The sequence below is a fragment of the Miniopterus schreibersii genome (genome assembly GCF_964146895.1).
Source record: "Miniopterus schreibersii genome assembly, chromosome: 19".
NCBI classification, from domain to species: Eukaryota; Metazoa; Chordata; class Mammalia; order Chiroptera; family Miniopteridae; genus Miniopterus; species Miniopterus schreibersii.
In genome coordinates this window covers 63,492-88,675 of record NC_138119.1, presented here as the reverse complement: position 1 = coordinate 88,675, position 25,184 = coordinate 63,492, and the positions used below count along the sequence as shown (strand labels likewise).

The following is a 25,184-nucleotide window of genomic DNA, read 5'->3' as shown; positions in this document are numbered from 1 at the left end:
CTTTTTACTGGAGTCATTAAAAGAAATACGCTTGCAATAAATAAATTAAAAAGCCACTATTTCTGAGGCCAGTCTCGCGTCCGGCGCACGGGACCGGTCGCGCGGCAGCAGCGGCGCTGGGCGGAGGCGCCAGGGGCCCCCCGTCGCGCGGGGTCGGCAGGGGCGGGAGCGGGGGCCGCGGCGGAGCGTGTCCGCCAGTCGGTCTCCCGCCGCCCCCCACGGACGGCAGGTACAGCCCGACGATTGCGCGCGCTCTTTACACTTTCTTAATGGTGATTTTTTCCTTGAGCCGAAGATTTAAATTTTGATGAAGTCAAATTTATCAATTTCATCTGTTACTATTATATTAGTGCCTTTTGAGAAATCTTTGTAAAGGTCATAATGCTATTTTACTTATGAACTACAACTTTGGGTTTTAAAAATTACATTTTTTAAGGTAAAAGAAGAAAGAGCAGAGGTCTAGTCTGTTGCCAGTTACTTCCAGTTACTTCCAGCCGGGAGTCCATAGCTATGAAATAAAGAGCGATGAGTGTTTCGAGAGTTTAGAAGCACTGGGACGTCTCCGTGCTTGGCTTTTGTTTTGTTGTGATTAGATTACGGGACCCTTAAAACCAAATCAAAACTAATACTGGGACGGGGTCTTCCTGGGTTAGGGCTGCGGACCGAGAGGAAACCTCGGCCGTGGCGTCGGCAGGAGCAGAAGCGGAGACGACGGTGAAAAGTGAGGGGCTCCTGAGACCGGAAGAAGCGGGTGCTTCGGGAAAGTGCGGGAGGAGTGAAAGATGTGGGACCAAAACAACAGCAGTAGTAATGTGCCACAGCCTCCGCCCCGAGGTCCCAGCCTGAAAGGCGAAGACTTGAACCCGCGGGATGTAAAGAAGGACTCGTATCGAAACCGAGGTCCGCTCCTGAAGCTGACGCCGCAGATTTCGCGGTGAAAAGGCGACACTGCAAACGCAGGTTTGGTGGGCGAGTGCAAGCCATTGAGGTAGGAAAGGGTGGAAGATAGGTCGAGATTCGAAAAGCATTTATACTCGATGAGTTGTTTTTGAAGATTAATAGTATAAAGTGTACTATCACTAGGTGCCATAGGGATTTTAAAAACTGAACGACGATTAACGCATTCCTCAAGGACCGGCCTGTATTTGAAGAGAACACTTGACTGCAGCCGCATCTAACCGACCCGACCCGAGCCCGGCGAACCCGCGTGGGGGGGACGCTCCGAGCGCTCGCTCGGACCTCCCGGCTCCGGGGGCCTGCGACCCTGCGACGCGCAGGCGCGGGAGGAGCCCGGGGCGCCGACCATAGAGCTTTCAGACCGCCAGGATTCCTAGAGAGCTGCCGGAAGTACCTTTGGGCAAGATGCGCGTTGGCCGGTGTTGTCCCCCCGGCAGGTGTGGAAGTTGGGGGCCGGAGGGGCCTGGTCGCGTTACGGCTTTCGCCCCTTTTTCTCCTGCTCTTCCCCCGGTCCGTCCGCCGTTCGCCGTCTCTCTTCCCCACCCCGGGCGGCGCCCGGGACTCGCGGTGAGTACTTTTCGCCCCGGGCCTGAGGGGCGCTTTGTGGCCTGACCGGCCGCCGCTGGAGACGGGCCTGAGTGTCCTAGTGGGGCCGGGCCGAGGTGGCGCCCGGGCTGTGGGGACAGTCCCCAGCCCTGTCCGCGTCCCCAAGTTTCTTGCGGGGTAACCTTTCAGGAGTGCTCGTTTTCTTCATCGCTCATAGATTAGTGGTGTAATTTGCAGTCGAGCTTATTTGTCCTACAATAGGAAACGGCCCCCACATTGTCTTTTTACAGTTGTTTTTCCACCAAGTGAATTGCTTTTACGCAACAATTTTGCATTTCCATCACAATAAAATTCGCGTTTTAAAAAAAGATACATTTTGCTTTGGGAAGCCCCAGTTATCTATGGAAACCTGTTTTCGCTGTTAAGCTATTCTGCTCTTTGTATTGTATTCAGAAAATGGTGGTGTTGTCTGGATAATTGTACAAGAAGAAACACTTTTTACAACTTCGGGGCAGTGTAGAGTTCAGCCTTGTTCAGAATTCCTCCCTTTAGTAGAAGAACTCACTGAAGCAGGTGCCCCTTTTCCACAGCTGGGGTCCCTCAAGAGTAACTTGTCCCCTGCCGCCACCGCCACAACCCAGATTTCTGTTGTTTGGTTAGTTATGCATATTTGTGCGGTAATCACTGTTTTAGCAAATGCAAACATACTTTGAATTTCCATTGTGGTTAAGTGTAAAATGTGGATGCCAAAGCATTCAGCCTGTGGAGTCTGAGATACTGCAAAGCACAGTGTTTGCTTCCCCTACCTTTTCTTGATGATATAAACCTGGAAAATATTTTTCTTGTTTTGTTTTATTTTCAGTTCCCAAACTTATATTTCTAAAGAAGTCCCTTTAAAGAACAGGACCTCAGAAGATTCTTCTCTTAAGATAAAGAAGGTAGTGGAAACAAGTCTCCTGAACTTTTCCAGCCCTACATGGCTGCAGAGTCAAGAAAGTCTTTAGCCCCATCCCCACCCAGCCAGGCTCCTGAAGAGGACCTTGTAATTGTCAAGGTCGAGGAAGATCATGGTTGGGACCAGGAATCCAGTCGATATGAACAAAACCCTCCTGGCCAAGAGCTGTTTCGCCTGCGATTCAGAAAGCTGTGCTACCAGGAGACACGAGGACCCCGAGAAGCTCTGATCCAGCTCCGGGCACTTTGCCACCAGTGGCTGAGGCCAGATTTGAACAGCAAGGAGCAGATCCTGGAGCTGCTGGTGCTGGAGCAGTTTCTGGGCATCCTGCCCGCGGAGCTGCAGGCCCTGGTGAAAGAACATCAGCTGGAGAGTGGGGAGGAGGTGGTGACCCTGTTGGAGGACCTGGAGAGGCAGATTGATATACTAGGACGGCCAGTAAGTAGCAGGAGGTGTGTGTGTTGTGACTGGGCACCCTGGGGGCTGGGTGGAGGGGCAGGGGTGCATAAATGCTGGCATACGTTTCTGCTCCTGGAGGATGAGAGCAGTCATAGTGTGGCACGGCTTATACTTGGAGAGTCCTTTTTTTAAGGAATAAACCCATTTTTGTCCTCATCGCAGTCCTACACTGTTACTGCTCCTGTTTGTCGGATGCATAGAGAGGTTAAATTACCTTTTCAGGGGCACCCAAACATTAAAGGTAGATCTGAGACCGGAACTCAGATTTCCTGATTCCTCAGAAGGTTTTTCCCCGTGAATAGCTCTGTTCTGTTCTTGTTGGTTGTTCTCCCCTGGCCTTGAGAGTGCAAAGTATTTGTTGGGTACAGGGAGGGCATCAGCAGATCTTTTCCTTTGGTTTCTGTGCTAATCAGTGTGTTTGTGCTCCTTGCTGACAGAGGAAGTCAGTGAGGTCTACTGCTTCCCTGCCCAGCATGTGCCCTGTGAATGTGCTCTGGGTCTTCTTACACCCTTCACCTGGTTTCTCAGAGGGATTGCTTGTAACCCAACTGCCCGTTGTGTTCAGGTCCCGGCTCGTGCACATGGACACAGGGTCCTTTGGGAGGAGGTGGTACACTCGGAACCTGCACCAGAGCCTCCAGAAGCTCAGCTCCAGCCTCTGGCAACCGGGCACACAGCTCCCGTGCTTCACGGGCTCCGAGACAGAGGTGAGGAGCTGAATTTCACTGACAAGGAGGCAGTAGGAAGGAATCCTGTCTTGTTCCTGGGGAACTACTCTTTACAGACCATTCGTAGGTGTAGTGTAAATGTTTATCTAGGCTTTACCAGTTACTCCCAATGCTAAACTCATGATCAAATTAAAGAATTTGGGGATTTTTATGTATTCATACATTTCTGTTACTCCAGTGTATTTCCAAAAAGGTGTTTTTGAGGTTTTTGCTGGTATCATCATGCCACTTTATTTGTAAATATTTCAGTATGTATTTCCTCAAACAATCAGATGTATCACCGATACAATACTCATCTTGTTCACAGTTCACATTCATATTTTGCCAGTGGTTCCAATAGAGTTCATCCAGAGTCCAGTCCAAGACAACACTTTAGTTATTCAGCTTTTCATCTATTTGGCAGGAACACCCCAGAAGTGAGGTTGTGTCCTTCTCAGGAATGCAGCAGGAATTTGTCCTGTTATTGCTGATGGTAATTTTGATGATTTGGTTAAGGTTATTCTTGCTGGGTTAATTGGCTATAAAGTTACTGTTTTTCTTTGTAATTAATAAGTAATTTGTGGGTAGATAATCTTGAGTCTGCATAAATAGCCTGGTCCTCCTCATTACTATTGTTGCTAAAATACTACTTTGAGTATTACTTGGTGCTTCTTGACTAAATCAAGGATTACTAAGACAGTTACAAAATGATAATTTTCTAACTCTGTTATTCCTTCTGTATTTATTTGTTTATTGTAATGGAGACTGTTCCCTTCTTTCTGTTTTTGTTTTTTTTTAATCTGTATGGACTCATAAATTCTTATTTTATTCCATGAATATTCTGTTAGTATCTTTATTTTGATCCTTAAATTGTCTTAGATTTGCCAGAGGAGGCCCCTTCAGTCTGTCTCCTATGTCCTTTTGACATTTCCAATCATTTTTTGAGAACTTGCTTCCTTACAGAATAGGGCATTCCAGTCTCATACTTGCCCTGCATTTTTACGTTTTTACTTATATGGTTTATAGTAGTTTGTTCTATATAAGTGAGTTTTTAATATTTCTAGAGAAGAAACATAGAAACGTTTTCAGTTATTAATATAATTCTTGTCTGATGTTCTGAGACCTGTTGCTGATTTCGTATTGTGCTGTCTGGTATCTGTAGGAAGCAGATACTAGCAGTTGGGTAGACATTTCAGAAAGTAACAGTAAATTGAGAGAGAGATTGCCAGGAAACCAGGACCTAAAGAGCTCCTGTAACAAGCGCAAGGATAGAATATAGCTTTGGTCAGAGGAGAAATTGCAAAGCAGTTCCTATTAGGAAACCATGCATTTTGTATGTTTGATGTGTAACTTCTGGCTGAGAGAGACATTAAAGTGCGGATGTTTTATGGACAGCCATAGGTGTGGGCCCAGAGCCAGGCTATCAGCATTTTATAATACAATCTCTGGCATGCATTCCTGCTGAAATACAGATAATTTTAGAATGGGTTACTGCTGGCTCCATCAGGCACAGCACAAGGCTGGCCTCATTCATAGCTTCTTTCTCCTCCTCAGCCGTATCTGCTTCTCACAGTCCCACCCCTTCCCAGGAAGAAAGTCCTGGAAACCAGATGACAGCGTCACTTCTGACAGCAGGGTTCCAGGTGAGTCATGCTCCTTTTCACTGAAGTCCCATTGCTGGCCTTGTTCATGTTTGTGGCATCCAGGCTGTGTGTGGACTGCCTGTAGCAATGCACATCCAAGAACTTATCCCAAATTCTTTTGAATAGAAGCAGGTTGATACTTGACTTGGTATGTTTTTCTATTCCTAGCTGTTCAGATTCGTTTACATACCACATCCTCAGCTCTTGACCCTGTCCAACCCTGGTGGATATCTGGCACTCTGGGTTTGAGCTGTGGAACAATCTAGTCCTCAAATGGGAGCTTGTTTTGTTTCAGACTTTGGAGAAGATCGAAGACATGGCTGTGTCCCTGATTCGAGAGGAATGGCTTCTTGATCCATCACAGAAGGATCTGAGGAGAGATGACAGGCCAGAGAGTTGTAGAAGCATGTTCTCCCTGGGTGAGGAGTGCTCTGGTTATTATTATAGTTAAGGTTTTTTGTTTGTTCATTTGTTTGCTTGTTTGTTTTTTTATGTGTACCTAATTGTGAGCTTTCTAAAAGACATAGTTGAGTTTAAATTCAGGATCCAACAGAGAAATATCATGTTGAGAGTTCTTGAACTTTATTCTCCAATCCAGGACTTAGTTAGCTTACTCTTTTAGTGCTTTCTGAGTTTACTCATTTCTTCTGTCCTCAGTTCCCATAAGAAGTTTATATAGATTTCTCTCACTTAGGCCTATTCTCCTTCCTTTTAATGACTCTCTGGGGCTTTTTTCCATTTCTGCCCCACTTGTTAGATCTTTAAGTGGTTTCATATTCCTTCCCACTCCCCGACTTCCACTTCCCTTCAGCTAATCCCTTCCCTGCTTTAGTCTCCCTTCCAATACCCTCCTCTCATGGAAATTCTTCCCCAGTTAGCCGGTGTTACTTGGGTTTGATTTGCTTCCATCTCCTCATGTTATGAAGGCATTTTGGAGACAGGTGGAAGCTTTTCATTTCTTGTAGTTGTTCTGTGTTTATTTTCCTTTTGCACTATCTTTGATTCTTTTGTCCTAACAGAAAGAATAGGAAGTGACATTGGCTTGATGTTTATTTATTACATTTTTATTTCAGGTGGTGAAACCAGGAATGAGAACAGGGAATTAGCTTCAAAACAGGTAATATCTACCGGAGCCCAACTACATGGAGAGACAGCTGCCAAATGCAACAGGGATGTTATCGGGGGTCTTGAGCATGGAGAAGCCCAAGATCTTCTGGGCAGATTAGAGAGGCAGCGGGGAAATCCCTCCCAGGAGAGACGACATAAATGTGATGAATGTGGGAAGAGCTTTGCTCAGAGCTCAGGCCTTGTTCGCCACTGGAGAATCCACACTGGGGAGAAACCTTATCAGTGTAATGTGTGTGGGAAGGCCTTCAGTTACAGATCAGCCCTTCTTTCCCATCAGGATATCCACAACAAAGTAAAACGCTATCACTGTAAGGAGTGTGGCAAAGCCTTCAGTCAAAACACAGGCCTGATTCTGCACCAGAGAATCCACACTGGGGAGAAGCCGTATCAGTGCAACCAGTGTGGGAAGGCTTTTAGTCAGAGTGCGGGCCTCATTCTGCACCAGAGAATCCACAGTGGGGAGAGACCCTATGAATGTAATGAGTGTGGGAAAGCCTTCAGTCATAGCTCACACCTCATTGGACATCAGAGAATCCACACGGGGGAGAAACCCTATGAGTGTGATGAGTGTGGGAAAACCTTCAGGCGGAGCTCACATCTTATTGGCCATCAGAGAAGCCACACTGGGGAGAAGCCCTACAAATGCAATGAATGTGGGAGGGCCTTCAGTCAAAAGTCAGGCCTTATTGAGCACCAGAGAATCCACACTGGAGAAAGACCCTATAAATGCAAAGAATGTGGGAAGGCTTTCAATGGGAACACTGGCCTCATTCAGCATCTGAGAATTCACACGGGGGAGAAGCCCTATCAGTGTAATGAGTGTGGGAAAGCCTTTATTCAGAGGTCGAGTCTCATTCGACATCAGAGAATCCACAGTGGAGAAAAATCTGAATCATAGGAGGTTAGGGGGAAACTTGAGTCATAGTTGGGTGGTGTTCAACATTAGAGGAACCACATGCTGGTGAGAGGTCTTTCAGTGCAGTAAAAGGCCAGAAAGTTTGTCGTCGTGACCTGATGCAGGGTCAGAATCGATAGTGGTGGCAGTTAGAATAGCTCGAGTAGTTCAGGCCCAGTGCCTCGAGACAGGTTGATTAGCTTGACTGTCCTCGGAGGTGTCTGATGGCCCAGTGTACCCCTTAGAAGCTTGAAGAGCATCCGCTTAAAGAAGCTTGTGGCTTGAGGTACCTAATTTTGTCTTCTGGGTGAGTAGCTGTAGATTCAAGCGAGGCTGCTCTGGCTCCTCTGCTTCCTCCACCCCTGTGATCCCCTCCCTGGGTATTCCCCTGGAGGGGCACGTGTGCTCCTTATCTACCTAGGAAGCTGCTTTAGAGTCTGAAGCAGCCTCTGTGTGAGACTTAGATTTGTATTCCTAGTTCTAGGGAAATTTTTACAGACAGGTATTCATGCTTAAGTGTGCATTTTCTTCTAATGTTTCTGGTAGTCGGTGGAAATTCATATTCCCACGCAAACTCAGAACGCTATATTTTTAACAGCACTCCAGCGTTTTTCTTCATATGTCTCCTTCTCTGACTCCACTGAGTCGTAGAACACCATACGTGTCCTTCTCCACCCCGATACCGGGCCCCGAGTCAGCCAAGGAAGTAATGCATTAGTGATGACTGTGCAGAGAAAGGTGAGTGCAGGCAGCCCAGCTGTTCTTGAGCTTGGATGGTTGTTCCTTGTGACGTCTGCATCTCCTTTCCGTCTCCCCACCGCACACTGTGTACAGATGGGTGTTTTACACCATCCTAGTTATGGTGTCAGGTGGGAGGAGATGGGCTTGAGGAAGGCACAAAAATCCTACACAGAATGTGCACTCATCCGTTTCGCCCATCTCAGTACTGCTCTTGCAGGTTCCTGACTAGATAGTTGGTCACTCCTGTGGTCACCCTGGACACCCTTCTTCAGGCAGCCAGCACCTCACATGTTCGTCTGCTTCTTGCCATGCACTTATACATCCCAGTAGTGGTCTTTCAAGTACCTCGCTTCACAGTCGCTTGTTTTTCTCAGTTTGGGTGCACATTCCATCTCTATCCACAAAGGCCATGTAAAACTCATCATCACCAGGATGGCATTTCATCTTGGAGGCTGGTTTAAAGTATTATCAGAGCTTACATGTCCACATGGGTTGTCCTTCCAGTTGGGCGGTTGTAACTATTTTGATAGTGTTATTACTGCAATAAGCATTCCTTCAGGTATTCCCGTTTGATAAACCATACAGGAAAACTATATTAGTCTTGGGTCACATCTCGTTTTTGACTGTTTGCTTACCCACTTATTCACCAGATTTGGAATCAAGTAACTGGCTATTTTCAAATTCATCTTTCATAATGGAAATTGATTCCATTAAAAATAGGATATAAGTTTTGCTGGAAACTCCAAGAGAAGTTATGTAACTTCACACTGTGACTATTCTGAACAGGAACAGCACTGAATAATTATGTTATTTTATGGTTGATGTTTTTAAAAATCAGTCATAAAATCTTAATTTACAGAGGTCCGTCTTTGGGATCATAAATTCCTTCTCTGTAACATCCTTTCTCTACCACCCTTTGGCCTACCTTCACCACGAACATCATGGTTACCTACACCTAGTTCACTGAGTTACTGCTACTCACCATCATTTGTCATCCTGGTTTCCTTGAACTTTTCAAGACAGTGCTTTCAGTTGTCCTTTATTTTCTTATTCTCTTTCTCTCTCTGGCCTATGGATTACCATTCCCTTATATTTGAAATTTCAAGAAACTAGAAATTAATAAGTCTGGTTGTCTAGGTCCTTGTCCTCTGCTTCAGTTTTGCCTTACGCTCTGTTAGATACTAATTCTGCCGAGGCCAGTGCCACCTGTGTGCCAGTATTACATAGGATGGATAGGGGAGGATGTGTGTGTGTGTGCACGTGCGTGTACACACACACACACAAACACACCTCCCATATAACTTAGAGGAACGCTTGTCTTCTATTACAGTGAAAACTCTCAGCAGAGTAACATTGAAATGATTGAAGAAGTACCAGCTAATGTCTCTTTACTTAGAGTAGGGTATAACCAGACTACTTCAACATCAGAATAGTACTAATCAGGCAGAAATTCAGAGAAAAGAAAATATGACTAGCAAGATCAGTGTTATACTGGATGAATGTGAGAAATGAGTGAATTGAAGGAACTATCAAGGCTGACTCAGCACCTACAGAAACAGCCAAGTAGTAAAAAATGGACATTCATGAAGTTCCTTTATCCTGCAGATTCTGTTTCTATGCTCTTAATCTGAAGTGAACTGCTCACTGATGTTTTCTCTGCCTCCTCGGCTCCTCGTTGTGGACTGACTTGGAATGACTGGTTCTTCTGGAGCTGCTACCGTCCCACACAGTCCTGGGAGGTTTCCTCCCGTGAGCAAGGTGGCAGTATAAGAACTTAGTGGTTGACTCGCAGGGGAGCTATGGGCTTCACTCTTGGTCCTGAGGCTCTAGATAGGAGTGACTGACATTTATTGAGCACTTACTATGTGCCAGACCCTATGTTAAGCATTTCTTATGCTGTGATAGAATAATGTCCCCATTTCACAGATGAGAAGACTGAGGCTTAGAGAGTGAAATGAGTTGACCAAGATCACATAGCTGGCAAGTGGTAGAGCAGAGATTCTAACCTACACATTCCGGTTCTCACACCTGTGCTCCTGACCACTGTGATGTGTGTCTCTAATGAACACCCAAACCTGGCCAGCCGATCAAGAACCATATCTCCCTTGTACAGGAGGTACTGGGGACAGAAATGTGCAGAATAGGGCAAATCTGTTACAATTCCTGGGAGACTGGTTGAAAATGCCATTTTGCTTTATAATTGCATCATCTTTAAATGTCGATAGTCTTGATGCTTTGTACTAGAAAACTAGAATGTGTAAGTAAAAATGTTGAAAGAGTAACTGGGAGGATGAAGCAATAACTTACAGACTCAAATACATTCCCCTCACCTGCCCCAGAGAAGGTAGAAATATGCAACAGGCCAGACAGAATCACCTGTTCTTAAAGCTCCTCAGCTGGCCTTGTACTCAGCACTCAACGGAGTGTCCCCAGAATCTCCAGTGGATAAATGTCACGCGTTTTCTTAGCTCTTATCCTTCATCTGTTATTTCATACAGTTGAATTTACCCTGTGTCTCAGGGATGCTCTTCTTTGGCTTGTGGAAACCTTTTTGGTCCTTTCTCCAATTTCTGGTTTTTTATTAGTCTTTTTTCTCCTCTCCACTGAGCATAGTCACTAGTTTTTCTCTCCTCACTCTTGTTTGTTCATTTTGATTGTCAGTAACTTAATATTTCACACCATCTCCCTACGTCTTGGTATTTGAAAACAACTCATCACTCTTGTCCCCCAAACACCATTTTCCTTTTAAATAGGCATCATTGCTTAATTTCTTTACCCTGAACGACTCACTACCCTTTATGTTTCTTATCTCAATCTTGGAGTTGTCTTTTTCTGGTCTCCACTCTGCATGTCCAAAATCTTGCTAAATTGTTCCAATTCTTAGTTTTCTCCTTAAGGTTGGATGTTTACATTTCTGCCATTTCTTGTAGCACTCTATTCAGATCCGTATTATCTGGGGCCCAGTTTATTGTAATTCTTTCCTTCCAGTGTCCTTGCTCTTCAAGATCCCCACCTTTTTATTTTATTTTAATTTACCTTTATTGTTGAAAGTATTACAGATATCCCCCCTTTTTTTCCCATTGATCCCCTCCAACCCCGCATCGGGCCCCCCTCGCAGCCTTTACCACACTGTCGTCTGTGTCCATGGGTTATGCATATATGCATATAAGTTCTTTGATTAATCTCTCCCACCCACTCTCCCACCCCCGCCTTCCCACTGAGATTCCTCAGTCTGCTCCATGCTTCTGGGTCTCTGGATCTGTTTTTTTTCCTCAGTCTATTTTGTTTATTAGATTCCACATATGAGTGAGATCATGTAAAACTGAATCAGGAAGAATCAGAAAACCTGAATAGGCCAATAACAACCGATGAAATCGAAGCAGAAATAAAAAAACTCCCAGCAAACAAAAGCTCTGGTCCGGACAGCTTCACAAGGGAGCTTTCCAATTCTTTAAGTTGTAGGGTTAGATAGTTTACTAAAAATGTGTCTTGTTTTTTGAGGTAGGCGTGTAGTGCTATGAACTTCTCTCTTAGGGCTGCTTTTGCTGTGTCCCATAGATTTTGGGTTGTTGTGTGTTCATTTTCATTTGTTTCCAGGAAGTTTTGTATTTCTTTCTTGATCTTATTGGTTACCCATTCATTGTTTAATGATATGCTATTTAGCCTCCATGTGTTTGAATGTTTTGAGTGGTTTTTACTGTAGTTGATTTCTTTTTTCTTTTTTTTAATATCTTTATTGATTTCAGAGAGAGGAAAGGAGAGGGAGAGAGAGAGACAGAAACATCAATGATGAGAGAGTCATTGATCAAGCCCCAACCAGGCATGTGCCCTGACTGGGAATCAAACCCCGATCGCCTGGATCCTAGGTCAATGCCCAACCACTGAGCCACTGCCGGCCGGACCTGTAGTTGATTTCTAATTTCATGCCATTGTGATCTAAGATGCTTGATATAGTTTCACTCTTCTTGAACTTGTAGACTTGTTTTGTGTCCTAACATGTGTTCTATCTTTGAGCATGACCCATGTGCACTTGAGAGGAATGTATATTCTGCAGCTTTGGGGTGAAATGTTCAGTAAATATCAGTTAAATCCATCCGATCTAGTGTGCCATTTAGTCACTGTGTCTGTGTTGACTTTTTGTCTGGAAGATCTATCCAGTGAAGTCAGTGGGGTGTTAAGTCCCTGACTATGACTATATTGCTGTTGGTTTCTCCCTTGAAGTCCTTAAGGTTATTATTGATAGGTCCTTTTGTATTGCCATTTCAATTCTTTATGCCTATGTTTCTCTCTATTTCTTATTCCAGCAGTCCCTTTAACATTTCCTGCAGTGCCAGTTTGGTGGTGATAAATTCCTTTAGCCTTTTTTTTTGGTCTGGAAAGCTCTTTATTTCACCATCTATTTTGAATGATAGCCTTGCTGGATAGAGTAGTCTTGGTTTCAGATCCTTGTTTTGCATTACCTTGAGTAGTTCATATCATTCCCTTCTGGCCTGTAGAGGTCCTGATGAGAAATCAGCTGACAGGCTTTTGGGAGCTCCTTTGTAGGTAATAGATTGCTTTTGTCTTGTTGCCTTTAAGATCTTCTCTTTGTCTTGAATTTTTGGCATTTTAATTATGATGTGTCTGGGAGTGGGCCTTTTTGGATTCTTCTTGCTTGGGACTGTCTGTGCCTCCTAAACTTGTGTGACTTTTTCCTTGACCAGATTAGGGAAGTTTTCTGCCATTATTTCTTCAAATAGGTTCTCTAATTACTTTCGACCTCCTCTGGCACTCTTTTAATATGAATATTGTTACATTTCATGTTGTCCCACAGCTCCCTTAGACTCTCCTCCTGTTTTTTAATTGTTTTTTGTTTTTGGTTCTCTGATTGAGTGAATTTTCTACCCTGTCTTTTAATTCACTGATCCGATCCTCAGCTTCCTCTAAACTGGTGTTTACTCCTTCCAATGTATTCTTCTATGTCATTCTTAATTTCCTTCATAGTTTCCATATCTTTTTTCATGCTGTTGAACATCCTTATCAGTATTCTGAACTCTATAATTGATAGGTTGCTTATCTCCCTTTCATTTAACTCTTTTACTGGAGAATTCTCTTGTTCTTTCATTTGGGGCTTGTTTTTTTGTCTCCCCATTTTGGCTGCTATTGGGATTTGTTTCTCTGTATTAGGTAGACCTGCTAGCACTCTGTCTTTTTGGAAGGTCTCTGGTGCAGGCCAATGTCAGATGCTGTTTGTGAGTGGTCTTGAGTACCCTGTTTGGAGCTATCAACAACCCACAGCTTGAAGTACCCTCTTTTGGGGCTGGGTGAGTTTGGACAGGACCAAGATGCACACCAAAGTCTGCTTTTGCAAGGCCCCGGGTCCAGAAGTAAATCAGGCAAAGACACAAAGCACTCTGAGGTCTGCCTCTGCCTTCTTGCTGATTAATCTGATTCTCTTAAAGAGCCTCAGGCTGTAGAAACTCCACGGGGAGGGGTAGCTGGTTATTATCAGTCTCTTAATGAGCCTCAGGCTGTAGAAACTCCTCTGGGAGAGGTTTTCCAGGAGGGTGGGGCAATTGCTTCCCCCTCAGGCAAAAGCTGCTGGGAAGGCAAATGTCTGCCTCTGCAGTCTGGGGGAATGGCTCTGCACAGGAATCCAGAGGGGTGCCCTCCGCCTAGATTCTCCTCACACAGCTCCAGTCCACTCTACCCTCCCTCTGCTGGAGCCCAAGGTGAGTGGCTGCATACAAAACTTTGTGCGTTGGCTCTTGAAGAGGGGGCCTGCATTTCCAGGCGTCTCTCCCTGGCAGATAGAAACCCGGCTGCTTTTCACAGCCAGATGTTATGTGGGCACCTGTCTCAGGTCTGGTGCTCTGGGCTGGGGAGCCCAGCCTGGGGTTGAGGCTCCAGAGTCCTTAGTGGGAACCCCCCACAGCTGAGATCTCCCTCTGGACCTTCAGCTGCTGCCTTTGGGAGCCCAGCCAGCCTTCTCGTGCCTCCGCCCTTCCTATCCATCTCTATGTGGTCTCCCCTTTTCCTCCCTGGTCATGAGGGTGCCATCAGCTCATCTTCAGGTGCGGTTGGTGATTCAGGAAGACTTTTCTATAGTTTAGTTGTCATTCCAGTTTGGTCCCAGGAGAGCCGCAGTGTAGCTTCCACTGAGTTCGCTGCCATCTTTAATCTCTCCAAGAGCCCCGTCTTGTAGGCATCCATTTTCACTTGAGAACACCCAGCACATAATTTCTGTTGGAGCAGTGATGTCCCAAGTTCTCCATTACCAGTCCTCCACGCTTACTCTCCAGGGGGTCCACCTGCGTCACGGTCACATTCATGTGGCCTTCACTGTTGTCTTACAGGCCCTTCACCTTGCCGCCGTGCCTTTCTCATGCTGTTCCTTTCCCTTAGGTTGCTCTTTGGCCCCAGCTCATGTTCATCACTCCCTTCAAAGTTTGGTTTCCTTTATACCTTCTGAGTGAGACCTCCCTGACTGACTTCACCCACACTGAGGCCGCCCTTATTCTGTGCTGCCTCAGCACTCATCCTTTGAGTTGTACTGTGATCCATGCACTTACTAATATTTAGCTTTGTAATTATTTTCTAGCACTCTATATTGTAGTTTCACATTTGTATTTATTTCCAAAATTAAGTTGTAAGCTCGAGGGCAGGAATAATAATGTTACATTTGTATCTCTGCACCCCTAGTGCCTAGTACAATGCTGAGCGCACAGTAGGCGTTTAATAAATGTTTGTCAAATTATTGTGTGGGTTATTTATGGTGTTACCTACAGAAATTTTTACGCTGTTTATAAGGATATATGTCTCTTCTTACTACTTTGTGCACAGACCTATTTCCATAGTCCATCAGTAACTACCTATACCTAAGACTAAGGCCAAAAACTCAATTCCCATTTTCGGAGGGCATGTGTGAAAAGTTGAAGTATGAACTCCCCATTTGTTTGGCCAGACTTAATTTGTTAAGAAAGAAAATAGGAAACACCAAATATTACTGTGTTGCAGAAATGCTTGAGAACTGTGTCAGTTCAGAGTGGTTCTCAGCTGGAGAAATTTGGCATTGTCTGGAGGTGGTGGTGGTGGATGGCTGGGATGTGGCTGGTATCTAGTGGGTAGAGGCTAGAGATGCTGCTAAACATCTTAGATGCACAGGACACAAGAAAAAAAATTATCCTGTTGAGAAACCCTGTTCTAGATATAAAGTATATAGAAAAATACTAGCCTTGCAATTAGAAAACATTAGCTATGTAAGGGGAGAAAATGGTTAAAGTTTTAATGCTTTAATACCTGAAACTATAGTTCTTTTCTGATAGGTTGGAAATAATGCTATATGCTACTGTTTAAGAATTGATTCACAAAAGGAGTAACCACATGGTTTGTTACTTTTAAACAAGTAAGTGCACTACATTAGGATTTTTCAGATTTCTTTTTTTCTAGACCGTTGAAAATCTTGGTATATTTTAGAAATTGGAATAAAAGCAAAGATTTGGAAAAGTGTGCAGAGGATTTCAGATGACAGCCACTTCCTAATAAACAAAACACAGAACAGGCAGGAATATGTCATAGGGTTCAGCCATTAGAAAGGAAACCAGGAATTGTTGCTATGTTCACATCCCAAGGTCTTACATTGACATCCATACAGAGGAATTGCTAAGACCAGAAACAAAGGGAGAAATGTGAGTACAGTGTCAACAAAAGTTCCCAGGAAAGTAGTCATCTAGCAACATTTCTGTAGTAGCAACTCCACTTGAAATGTATGAAATAGGTTCTGCATTTACAAAGTGGACTGAAAAGTTTCCTCAGTTGAATTCTTCAGATAGTTTGACTATTATGAGTAAAAACAAGACAAAAAAGGGTGTTTAGAAACAAGTAGGTAAATTGAGTTAGTGGATAAAGTTCTCATGAATAATTGAGACAGAACAACACATGATTTGAGATATCATTACAAGATAAGATCAACATTGTCAGACACAGGACACTTTAAAGGTAGTCTTTATTATTATTAAACAATTGTCACTCTAATATATAGAGTTTTTGGCTAATAAAGTAATATCCATTTCTCTACCAGTATCAACATTTTCAGGTTATTTACACAGCTCTTATTTGTATAAGCAGATCCTCACAACCCTGTGAGCTAAGTTGTCACTCCTGCTGTTTTTTTCACTTAAGTTCCTAGAAACAGTTTTCGAAAGCATGAAAAGTGACTGCTTATATCTCAACTAAGCAGCTTGTTTTACTGGGTCTAATCTCATCTGAAAATATTTTTTTTGCTGTCCTTTTAAATAGGCTAGAATTAAACACATTTTATAACTCACTTATTAATTAACACACCTGCCCTAGCAGGTGTGGCTCAGTATTTAGAGTGTCAGCCTGAGCACTGAAGGGTGTCCGGTTTGATTCCCAGTCAAGGGCACATATCTGGGTGCAGGTTCAATCTCTGGCCCCTGTCAGGGTACCTGCAGAAGGCAGCCAATCGATGTGTGTCTGTCTCCCCCACCCTCCCATAGTCAATGGAAAAAAAATATCCTCAGGTGAGGATTAACAAAGTAAAATAAAAATAAACACACCTTTGTTTTACACACAAGTGGCACATCTAAAAGACTAGCAGCAAATTAATACATTTTTCTGAAATCACACAATGCTGACTATTCTTAGCAGAAAATGCCAGGGTGCTTACTGAATAAAATTTAAAGTCCTTGCTCTGGCACTGAAGGGTTCTACAATATACCTACCTCTCAAACCTGTCTTATTTACTAAATTTGAGAAACTCCTTTAGTCTTTTCTACTAACATGTCACCCGTCCACGGAATAACAACAGCTCAGCTGGAAGTTACCTTTCCCTCCTCTTAACTTCATAGCCTTGTTTACCACTCAAGATATCCAGGCACTGCTCACTTACATGCAAGTCTTAGCAACTTGATTGAACTGAACGCCTGAGCTCAAGTGTGCGTGTGTATGCGCACAGTTTATCCCTTCATTGTCAGGAAAGCTGTACTCAAAAGTATTGTTCTACGATTTTCCCCTTCTCTACAGAGAAGTGTTTTGTGCTTGGAAGGAGCTGAAAGAGTAAAAGGAGACACAGTGGTCCTTTGTTAATCTCAATAAGTTATACGTGTATAATCCTTTCTGGTTTATAAAAGGCTTTCACATTTATCTCTTCACATGATACAAGAAACAAACACCAAAGAAAAATGAACAGTGTTTAAGATCAAGGCCATTAGCAAATATTTAGGAAAAACAGAAAAGAGAAAAGGAAATAACTAATTTGTGGAGGTAACAAAAATAAGGTTAATTTAAAAGGAAATTTTAAAAGGCTAGAAATGATTAAGTGAAGAAAGTCTATAGGGTTGTGAGAGCTAAAGGTTTGTGTTGGACTGCAGTGGGGACACTGAGGGCACAGGCTGTAGGACTGGTAGAGGGAGAGCCCTGTGGTTTAGAGAGTCTCTAGTTAACCTGTGCTCCTTCAGAGCAGAAATCCAGGACGGTAAGTGAACAGAACATGGTCAGGGTTTCGTCCGAAACTGAATCCATTCTTGGCACAGCCTGGTACAGCTGGAACCAGGTGATATGCACTCAGGCACTGAGGAAGAACTCACAGAAGGTGATTTGGGTGAAAACAAGATATCACAAAATTTTTACTATGGATAACTCACAGCATAGTCTTGACTTCACATGTTGACACTGGACACGGTGGGATCACTCTGGTCAGACAGGGTTCTCTGTGTGTGTCTCTCCTGCCCACACTCAGGTCTGTCCTCATTGGCTGCCTCTGTCCCCATCATCTCATCCCCAACCATGGGCAGTTTTGAAAACAGGAATGATACTGGTTATAAATATTTGGTGTGACTCCTCTGACCTGGAGGAAGATTAAACTCAGCTGACATATGCCTTGGTGCACCGTAGGCTCTAAATTGGGAGGGATGCAGATGGTGTCTTGACACTTAGTTATGCCCAAGATAAGTAAAAGCTGAGAAGAAGTTATTGAGCATCATAGACATTTTGTCAGATTCATAGTCATTTTGATCTGACTTGATAAATTCATATTTACCTGAATGTGAACAGTTTCCCCCAACTGTTAAAATTAAGGTGAACTAATGTAATTGACACTGACTAAAGAATGGAGCTGTATGGATGGAGCAGTCTCAATGTCTTAATGACATTAAGGCATTCTTTTTTTTTTCCCCCTCACCTGTGGATATTTTTTCCATTGCTTTTCAGAGAGTGTAAGGGAGAAAGAGAAAAACATTGATGTGAGAGACACCACATCAATTCGTTGCCTTCTGCATGCACCCCGCCAAGGCCAGGGACTGAGCCTGCAACTGAGATATATGCCTTTCACTAGAATTAAATCCAGGACCCTTCAGTCCTCAGGCCTACATTCTAACCACTGAGCCAAACCAGTCAGAGCTGTTTAAGGCAATTTTAATGAAAGCTCCACCCCAACTCTGACAAGCCTATATATTTGGCAACAGATACACTACATCAACCTCTGAGTCTAGAACATCAGAGAATCAGACACAAACACTGATGGCCTTAGTTAGAAACTCCAGTTTCAGACAAAGTCATTTCACACGTAGCACCTATGTGCTAAGAAAGCACCATGGGGGCATAAGACGTCAGTGATCCAACCCACTGGTGAAGGATTAAATATGGGCCGAATGACTAGAGCAGCAGCCCCCAATTAGAGCCACAGACCCAGGAATGTCATAAAGTGGTGGCTCAGGGGGAGGAGCCAGTCTGGAAGCCCCTGAAGTTCAACAGGTCAGAAGAAACCGTCTCAGGTCCTACCTCTTCCAGACAACAATCCAGAGCCTCTTTTCAAACAAGTGTTTTTCCAGTCATCTTCTAGAGTGTGGCAGATCTCTGACACCACCTGATAACCTGTGACAAATGAAGCCCCGGCCCATAATCTCTGTGGTCAGCAAGGGCTCCAGGGTGGCTTCAATTCAACGAGGAAGGAGCACCAACTTTGGCACCTAAGCCATGGGTCACCGGGACAGAATTTTCTTCACAACGTGGCTTCTCTGATGTTGAACAAGGTATGAAGTTCGGGTGAAGCCCTTTCCACATGCATCACACTCATAGGGTTTCTCACCAGTGTGGATTTTCTGGTGTTCAATAAGGCTTCTGTTCCTAGTGAAACTTCTCTCACACTCATTACATTTATAAGACACGGGAGCCTCAACATCCCCCTCCTGGCTCTCTCTCTTCCCGTGACTCTCCCAAGTCTCTCCATGCTCAGCATCCTGAACATTTCTATCTCTATGGACCCTCTGATGTCTCAGGAGATGTGAATTCCGCCTAAAGGCTTTGCCACACACGCTGCACCGGTACGGCTTCTCCCCAGTGTGGATTCTGTGATGTTCAAGGAGGCTGCAGCTCTGGCTAAAGGTCTTCCCACAGTCATCACACTCATAGGGCCTCTCCCCAGTGTGTGTTCTCTGGTGTTTGATAAGGTTTGAGCTGTGACTGAAGACCTTGCTACATTCTTCACAGGCATAGGGCTTCTCCCCAGTGTGGACTCTCTCGTGAATAACAAGGGCCGAACTCCCGATGAAGGACTTGCCGCAGTCTTCACACTCATAGGGCTTCTCCCCAGTATGGATTCTCCTGTGCTTAGTCAGGCCTGAGCTCTGAGCAAAGCTCTTTCCACATTCATGGCAAATGTGCCGCCTCCTCCCAGCGGTGGTCTTCTGCTTTCTTTGTAATCTGCCCTCCAGTTCACTGGCCCCTGCACATGTAGCTATCTTGGCAATGGCTTCACCCAGGTGGCACGGTATCTGCCCAGGCTCCTGTTCCAGGTGCTCCTCAGCTAGAGGCAACTCTTGGATCTTGGTCTGTATTTCACCACCTGAAAGAACAAAGGGCCAACAACTGTCTGTTACACCCTGCGGCGTGGAGGAGAGCTCTGTTGAGTCCCAAGGAGGCAAGAATGACAGAGGTCTATCTACACCATGGATGGGGCTTAAGTACAAGAATGAGGGAGAACAGGCGTGCTGGGGAGTGAGGAGACTTGGGAAAGGAAACGGATGCATCAGAAGAAGGGGCCAGACTGTGAGCATGCAGGGAAGGGGCGAGGACTGCGCTGAGTCTACACGCAGAGAGATGTGCATTCTCCGCATGTGCTCGATCTCTCAAGTTCTAGAGATCGACAGGCAGGGCCTTGCCCCTAGAACTGTATAATAAAGGGCTGGGCAGATGGCAAGCGTAAGAAAGGCAGGTGAAAGGACTTCGGAGAGTTCTGTACAAATCAGAGAAAGGACCTCAGAAAAGCACAGTCACCTCCACTCTCATCCCAGGCAGAGGCAAGGTCCCCACACAGAACTGACTTCGGCACTGGGGGATCTGAGTCGGAGCCCCCACTGTGCCAACCATGAGCTATGTGAACTCAAGCCAGGCCATCTGTGAGCCTCTGCACCCACATCTCTGAGATCAGGCTCCATCGTCGGTGTCTAAGTGGCTCCCAGCTGTCACACACTGGTCCCATGGCCTGTTTCCTGAAGAGACCCCTCAGCTCTCCTACCATCTCAGGTCTAGCCACAAGAAGGGACTCAACACTGACTGATCATCTGCTCTGAGCCAGACCTGACCTGTCTGCTTCATCCCACTTAACCTAAGAGAACGCAAAGCCAGAAGGGTTAAGGAGCTGGTCAGTAACAGGATTTAGAAACAGTGATTCCGAATCCAAACACATGGCTCTAACAGCCTGGAGGTTCTAATGCACAAAGGAAGCCAGGAAACCTTAGGAGAAATCGGTGCCCATCAGTCTTACCCAGGGAGGTCAGAGCGCCACCGTCGTCCTGCCTTTCATCTCCACACACCTTCACCTGAGGTGACTCCACCTCTGAACGTCCAGGGGACACAGGCAGAGCCACATCTTCCATTTTCAGCAACCCCTGAAACAACAGGTAACCCCACCTAGCTCCACTCCCCAGGATCAGTTTCAGGGGTGGGCACATGCAGAGAATGCACATCCCCCTAGAGGGGCCTGTGGAAAAAGGCAAGTGGGCACCCTTTTACCAGCCTAATCCTCACTCTCATCACATGGGTGTCAACAAAATAACCACTAAAGAAGGAAATATTACACACGTTACGAGAAGTCCTTTACTTAATCCTAAACAGTCCAGAAAGTGAAAAGTTTCGGGAAACAAGGGCAAATGCAGTGAAACCCGATCCAGACCTTTCAAGTGCTTTGGGTGGGGTGTGCTCCAGCAAAGTGGGGGTGGGGGCTCACTTATATCAATGCTTTTTAAATACAATGAAATCTAGGTCTGAGGTCAAATAGGTCAGGAAAGACTGGGTAAGAGATTAAAACCCAGTGCAAGTAAAGATTGTTCCAAGTCTACTATTAACCTTTCTACGTGAGGACACACCTTATCTGTGCCTTCAAGTTTAAGTTCCTAGAGAGCAGAGGCCATGACTTTATACTGCTCACTAACAGCACAATTTATGACACTTTAGAAGACAAAACTAAATCATCATGACAAGATCTTCAGTTTGCATTGGCTGAACTGCTCTCGTTGAACAAGAAAATCCCACTGAGGAAGCAGCTGACCAAACAGATGGGGTTAGGAAGATTGGGGTAGCACACACAGCCCCCCAAGCTAGGAGTAAACCAGGAAAATCCTCTTTTAAGTGGCACCAAAATAAAGGCAGACAACAGTAAGCAACCTTGGGATAGATGAGAAAACTCAAACCCCATATGGGCCTGGGGGGGGGGGGGTAGGACGTGTGAGGAGAAGGGATGTAACCAGGAGCCCCTCAGCAGGGCTGGGGGCTGGGCTGGGGCAGGAGCGGCTCCAGCTCACCTGGGATTCTGGGGTGTGCCTGGCAGCCACCACTGCGTCTTCTGTGAGGTCCCCTCCCAGGGCAAGCCCAGGAACCTGCAGAGCTGAGGAGAGCTCTGGATGAGATCTACCCTCACAGTCGGCCTCCCTACCTGTGGAGTCCAAGTTCAAACACTGGTTAGTACATTCCTGCCAAGGAGTTTATGCCGTGTGCTCCTTTCCAAAATCCTTGATCCCTCCCAGCTCCAGTCCTAGACCCACAGAGATCTGGTGTGTTCTGTAGATACAGAAAATTGATGGATGCTTGATAGGAATGACAATGAAAGCAAAATAATGAAAAGTTTTTCATCTGCAGATCCTCTGAACTTTGCTAGGGAAGGGGAGAAAAATGAGATTTTATTTATGTTTTTAGTAGCTCTTTTGGGGCTTTCTGCTTGGTTTTGAAAAACTATGAAGAGCAAGACAGGCTGGTCCCAGAAAGGCAGAAGTAAACATCTGGTTGTAGAGAACTTGCTGATTCAAGAGAGAGAAAAGTGAAAAGAAGGCAGGTTTTCCTGTAGGAGGCATACTTTAAAAGGGCACAAGGCAGTTGGTTTGCACTAGAACCTCTGTTAAGAAATGATGACTGTGTGTGGGGTGCCATGTCCCAGGGCTGTGTCTTGGAAACTGAAACACATGACCAGGGCACATGAGAAACACCTCAGAACACACAGCCATGTCCTATGGAGTGAGTGTCATGCTACTTTAATAACAGACATTGGTTTTAGAAAATTTATATTCTTTGATTTGCAACAATCCTATAGTCTATGGGATATTCTAACTGCCTTTACAGGTTCTGTTCATTTTCTGAAATTGTGTTATTAATGTGTTTTCTTGCTATCTTCACCACTAGAATGTAAGCTCCCTTGCAGTACGGACTCTACCTCAGTGATGGCTCTACCCCCAGTACTAGCAACACTGCCTACTACATAAGACAGTCCTCACCTCTGTCTGGTAAGGCCTGGGATCCCATGGGTTCATGCTTGAGCAGAGTCTTCATCGGCTGGAATTGGTGACTATGTGACCTGTGGGATGGTGTCAACACTGCCATGCTCTGGTCACCACCTGGAACCTAGAATTTATCATTTATTTTCACTTATTCATCAAACACTTCTATAGCACTTTCTATGCATCTGACAATGTTTCCAAGAGCGTTAAGAATATTAACTCCTTTAACACTCTTTGGGAATTGGGGCTAAGTTCACAGAGAATACTGATATCTTTTCTTCTCTGAAAAATGAGGGTATTAATTTCCAGCTTACAGGGTGTCGGGGAGCAGTAAATAAGGTCACAGTACGTGAAATCACCTTACACAGGCCCCTGCACATGGTGTGTCCCCGGGGAATGCAGGCCTCCCTCCAGACATTTATAGTTGTTAGTTTCCAAGTTACTTTCTCAGGTGCAGCTCAGAATTCCCCACATCCTCTGTCAAGAATCAAGAGCCTGCCTGGCCGGTGTGGCTCAGCAGTTGAGCATCTACCTAGGATCCAGGAGATCTCGGTTTGATTCCCAGTCAGGGCACATGCCTGGGTTGCTGGCTCCATCCCCAGTAGGGGGCATGCAGGAGGCAGCCCATCAAAGATTCTCTCTCATTATGTTTCTCTCTCTCTCCCTCTTCCTTCCTCTCTCTGAAATCAATAAAGACATTTTTTAAAAAAAGAATGTAGAGCCTGAAGATGAGTGACTTGAAATGATTTTTCACTGTTACAGCGCTAGGGGGCACTCCCTCCCAAATATTCCATGAGTACAAATAGGAAAAAAAATATACTTTTATTTTTATTAGTCTCTAAAAGAGATTTAGCATTGGCTTCAAGCCAAGTGGAATAAGCACACCCGGGAACCTGTCTGCTATAGAAATTGCTCGTCTTCACATCATGTTACAACCAGGTAAACAGTGTCTAACTCATGCTTGTAACCCTTTGAAATGACCAGTTATTATTTAGCGCATTAATTTTTAAAAGCGCATCTATAACTTTGTCACAAATTTGTTTCATGCCCTGCTAACTGTATTTCAATATAATCGAGCTCTTTTGTAATCCTTTATACTTTTATTTTAAGAATATTATTATGAGAAGGGGTCCAGGGACTTCACCTACTGCCAAGGAGGTTCCTGGTCCACAGAGAGACTGTGAACTCTGGGTCCTAAAGGAAATGCCCCACCTCGGCTCGTGAGGTTTCAGGAGGAAACAGGCCAGGCTCTGAGACACCGAACCTGCTCTCTACCTGCGGCGCGGGCTCCTCCAGCGGCCTCTGCAGATACTCCAACAGCACCACGGCCTCCTCCCCGCTCTGCGGGTGCAGCTCCCGCACCCGGGCCTGCAGCCCCGCGGGCAGGATGCTCAGGAACTGCTCCAGCACCAGCAGCTCCAGCATCTGCTCCTTGCTGTGCGTCTCGGGCCGCAGCCACAGCCGGCAGAGCTCGCGGAGCCGGCTCAGCGCCCGGCGGGGCCCCCGGGCCTCGGGGTAGCGGAACCCGCGGAAGCGCTGGCGGGAGCGCTCCGGCCCCGGGGCCTCGTCGTCCTCCACCTTCACCGCCAAGATCCCAGCCCAGTCCTCGGCGGACGGGGCGTCCAGGGCCGCGCTCTCCCCGGACTCTCCCGCCATCCTGGACCCGGGCCGCACTCGGGCCTCCCTGCAGCTGGAGCTGCTTCCTCAGCAGATTCCTGGAGGGGAGGTCGCGTCAGCCAGTCCAGCAGCAAGGACACCCCTGGGCGCAGGTGCACAGGCTTCTCGGGGCAGCCGCGCCTCGCGGCCTCGCCCTGGGCGCCCCACGCGAATCCCGAGGCCGCGCAGCCTAAGCGGGACTCGCCTCCCCGGGCTCTCTAGGAAGCGCCTCTCGGTGGCTTTTCCCGAATTAACCCCTTAGCTCCCGGGTCCCGACCTCCACCCCGGGGAGGCGGCAGGCGGGGGAAGGAGCGGCGGCTCTGCACCCTGAGAAACGCTGTCAGGGCCGCGCGGGGTCCGCAGGCCCGAGGCCGGCTAGACTGAGGGGTGGCAGCGTCGCCCACAGAGGCCGCGCCCTCGGAGCCCTCGGAGCCCTCGGAGCCCTCGGAGCCCTCGGAGCCCTCGGAGCCCTCGGAGCCCTCGGAGCCCTCGGAGCTCCGCGCGGGGCGCCGGCCTCTCCCTGCCCAACATCGCCGAGAGTAGCGGCCGCCCCTCGTCCTTCCCGGCTGCCTTTCTCTTTCCTCCCTTCAAGGCCAAACTGCTTGAAAGAAAGCACTCCCCCGACTCCAGCCCTCACCTTCACTCCGCCTTAAAGCGCTGTAGGGGCAAAGCCGCTGAGATTTGTCCCGCAGAAGTAACCGTAGCCTCCCCCCCCCGCCCCCAGCCACTTTC

General features: G+C 46.1%; 2 protein-coding genes across 5 annotated transcripts; one reads left to right on the top strand and one right to left on the bottom strand.

Annotated features, from left to right (window-relative positions):
• The first annotated feature begins 758 nt into the window (after positions 1-758).
• On the top strand, positions 759-13,586 carry ZKSCAN8 (zinc finger with KRAB and SCAN domains 8). 3 transcript variants are annotated; one of them, XR_013997689.1, is made up of 6 exons: positions 802-1,524; positions 2,366-2,896; positions 3,483-3,624; positions 5,214-5,267; positions 5,563-5,686; positions 6,341-6,430. XR_013997689.1 is itself a non-coding variant. In XM_081121099.1 (6 exons), the coding sequence occupies exons 2-6, from the start codon at positions 2,480-2,482 to the stop codon at positions 7,291-7,293; spliced, it is 1,725 nt and encodes a 574-aa protein (XP_080977225.1). In that variant the 5' UTR covers positions 802-1,524; positions 2,366-2,479; the 3' UTR covers positions 7,294-13,586. The 3 variants fall into 3 exon arrangements, 1 of the variants encoding a protein (XP_080977225.1); XM_081121099.1 differs by having other exon boundaries at positions 5,179-5,267; positions 6,341-13,586; XR_013997690.1 differs by lacking the exons at positions 5,563-5,686; positions 6,341-6,430 and adding an exon at positions 4,049-4,117 and having other exon boundaries at positions 759-1,524; positions 5,179-5,243.
• A 2,411-nt stretch (positions 13,587-15,997) lies between these two features.
• On the bottom strand, positions 15,998-25,164 carry LOC308548935 (zinc finger protein with KRAB and SCAN domains 4-like). 2 transcript variants are annotated; one of them, XM_081121101.1, is made up of 6 exons: positions 25,090-25,164; positions 24,072-24,511; positions 22,794-22,920; positions 21,831-21,961; positions 20,795-20,918; positions 15,998-19,873 (listed from the first exon to the last, which is right to left on the bottom strand). In XM_081121101.1, the coding sequence occupies exons 2-6, from the start codon at positions 24,450-24,452 to the stop codon at positions 19,011-19,013; spliced, it is 1,626 nt and encodes a 541-aa protein (XP_080977227.1). In that variant the 5' UTR covers positions 24,453-24,511; positions 25,090-25,164; the 3' UTR covers positions 15,998-19,010. The 2 variants fall into 2 exon arrangements, with proteins under 2 accessions (XP_080977227.1, XP_080977226.1); XM_081121100.1 differs by lacking the exon at positions 25,090-25,164 and having other exon boundaries at positions 24,072-24,835.
• Between the last annotated feature and the right edge of the window lie 20 nt (positions 25,165-25,184).

Excerpts from the sequence above, each read along its gene's own strand:
- ZKSCAN8 (XM_081121099.1), top strand. The coding sequence starts at position 2,480 with ATGGCTGCAGAGTCAAGAAAGTCTTTAGCCCCATCCCCACCCAGCCAG. Across the intron at positions 2,897-3,482 it reads TTGATATACTAGGACGGCCA|GTCCCGGCTCGTGCACATGG; the intron begins GTAAGTAGCAGG and ends CGTTGTGTTCAG. Across the intron at positions 5,268-5,562 it reads TTCTGACAGCAGGGTTCCAG|ACTTTGGAGAAGATCGAAGA; the intron begins GTGAGTCATGCT and ends GTTTTGTTTCAG.
- LOC308548935 (XM_081121101.1), bottom strand. The coding sequence starts at position 24,452 with ATGGCGGGAGAGTCCGGGGAGAGCGCGGCCCTGGACGCCCCGTCCGCC. Across the intron at positions 22,921-24,071 it reads TGGAGGAGCCCGCGCCGCAG|GTTCCAGGTGGTGACCAGAG; the intron begins GTAGAGAGCAGG and ends GATAAATTCTAG. Across the intron at positions 20,919-21,830 it reads GGCACACCCCAGAATCCCAG|GGGTTGCTGAAAATGGAAGA; the intron begins GTGAGCTGGAGC and ends CTGTTGTTTCAG.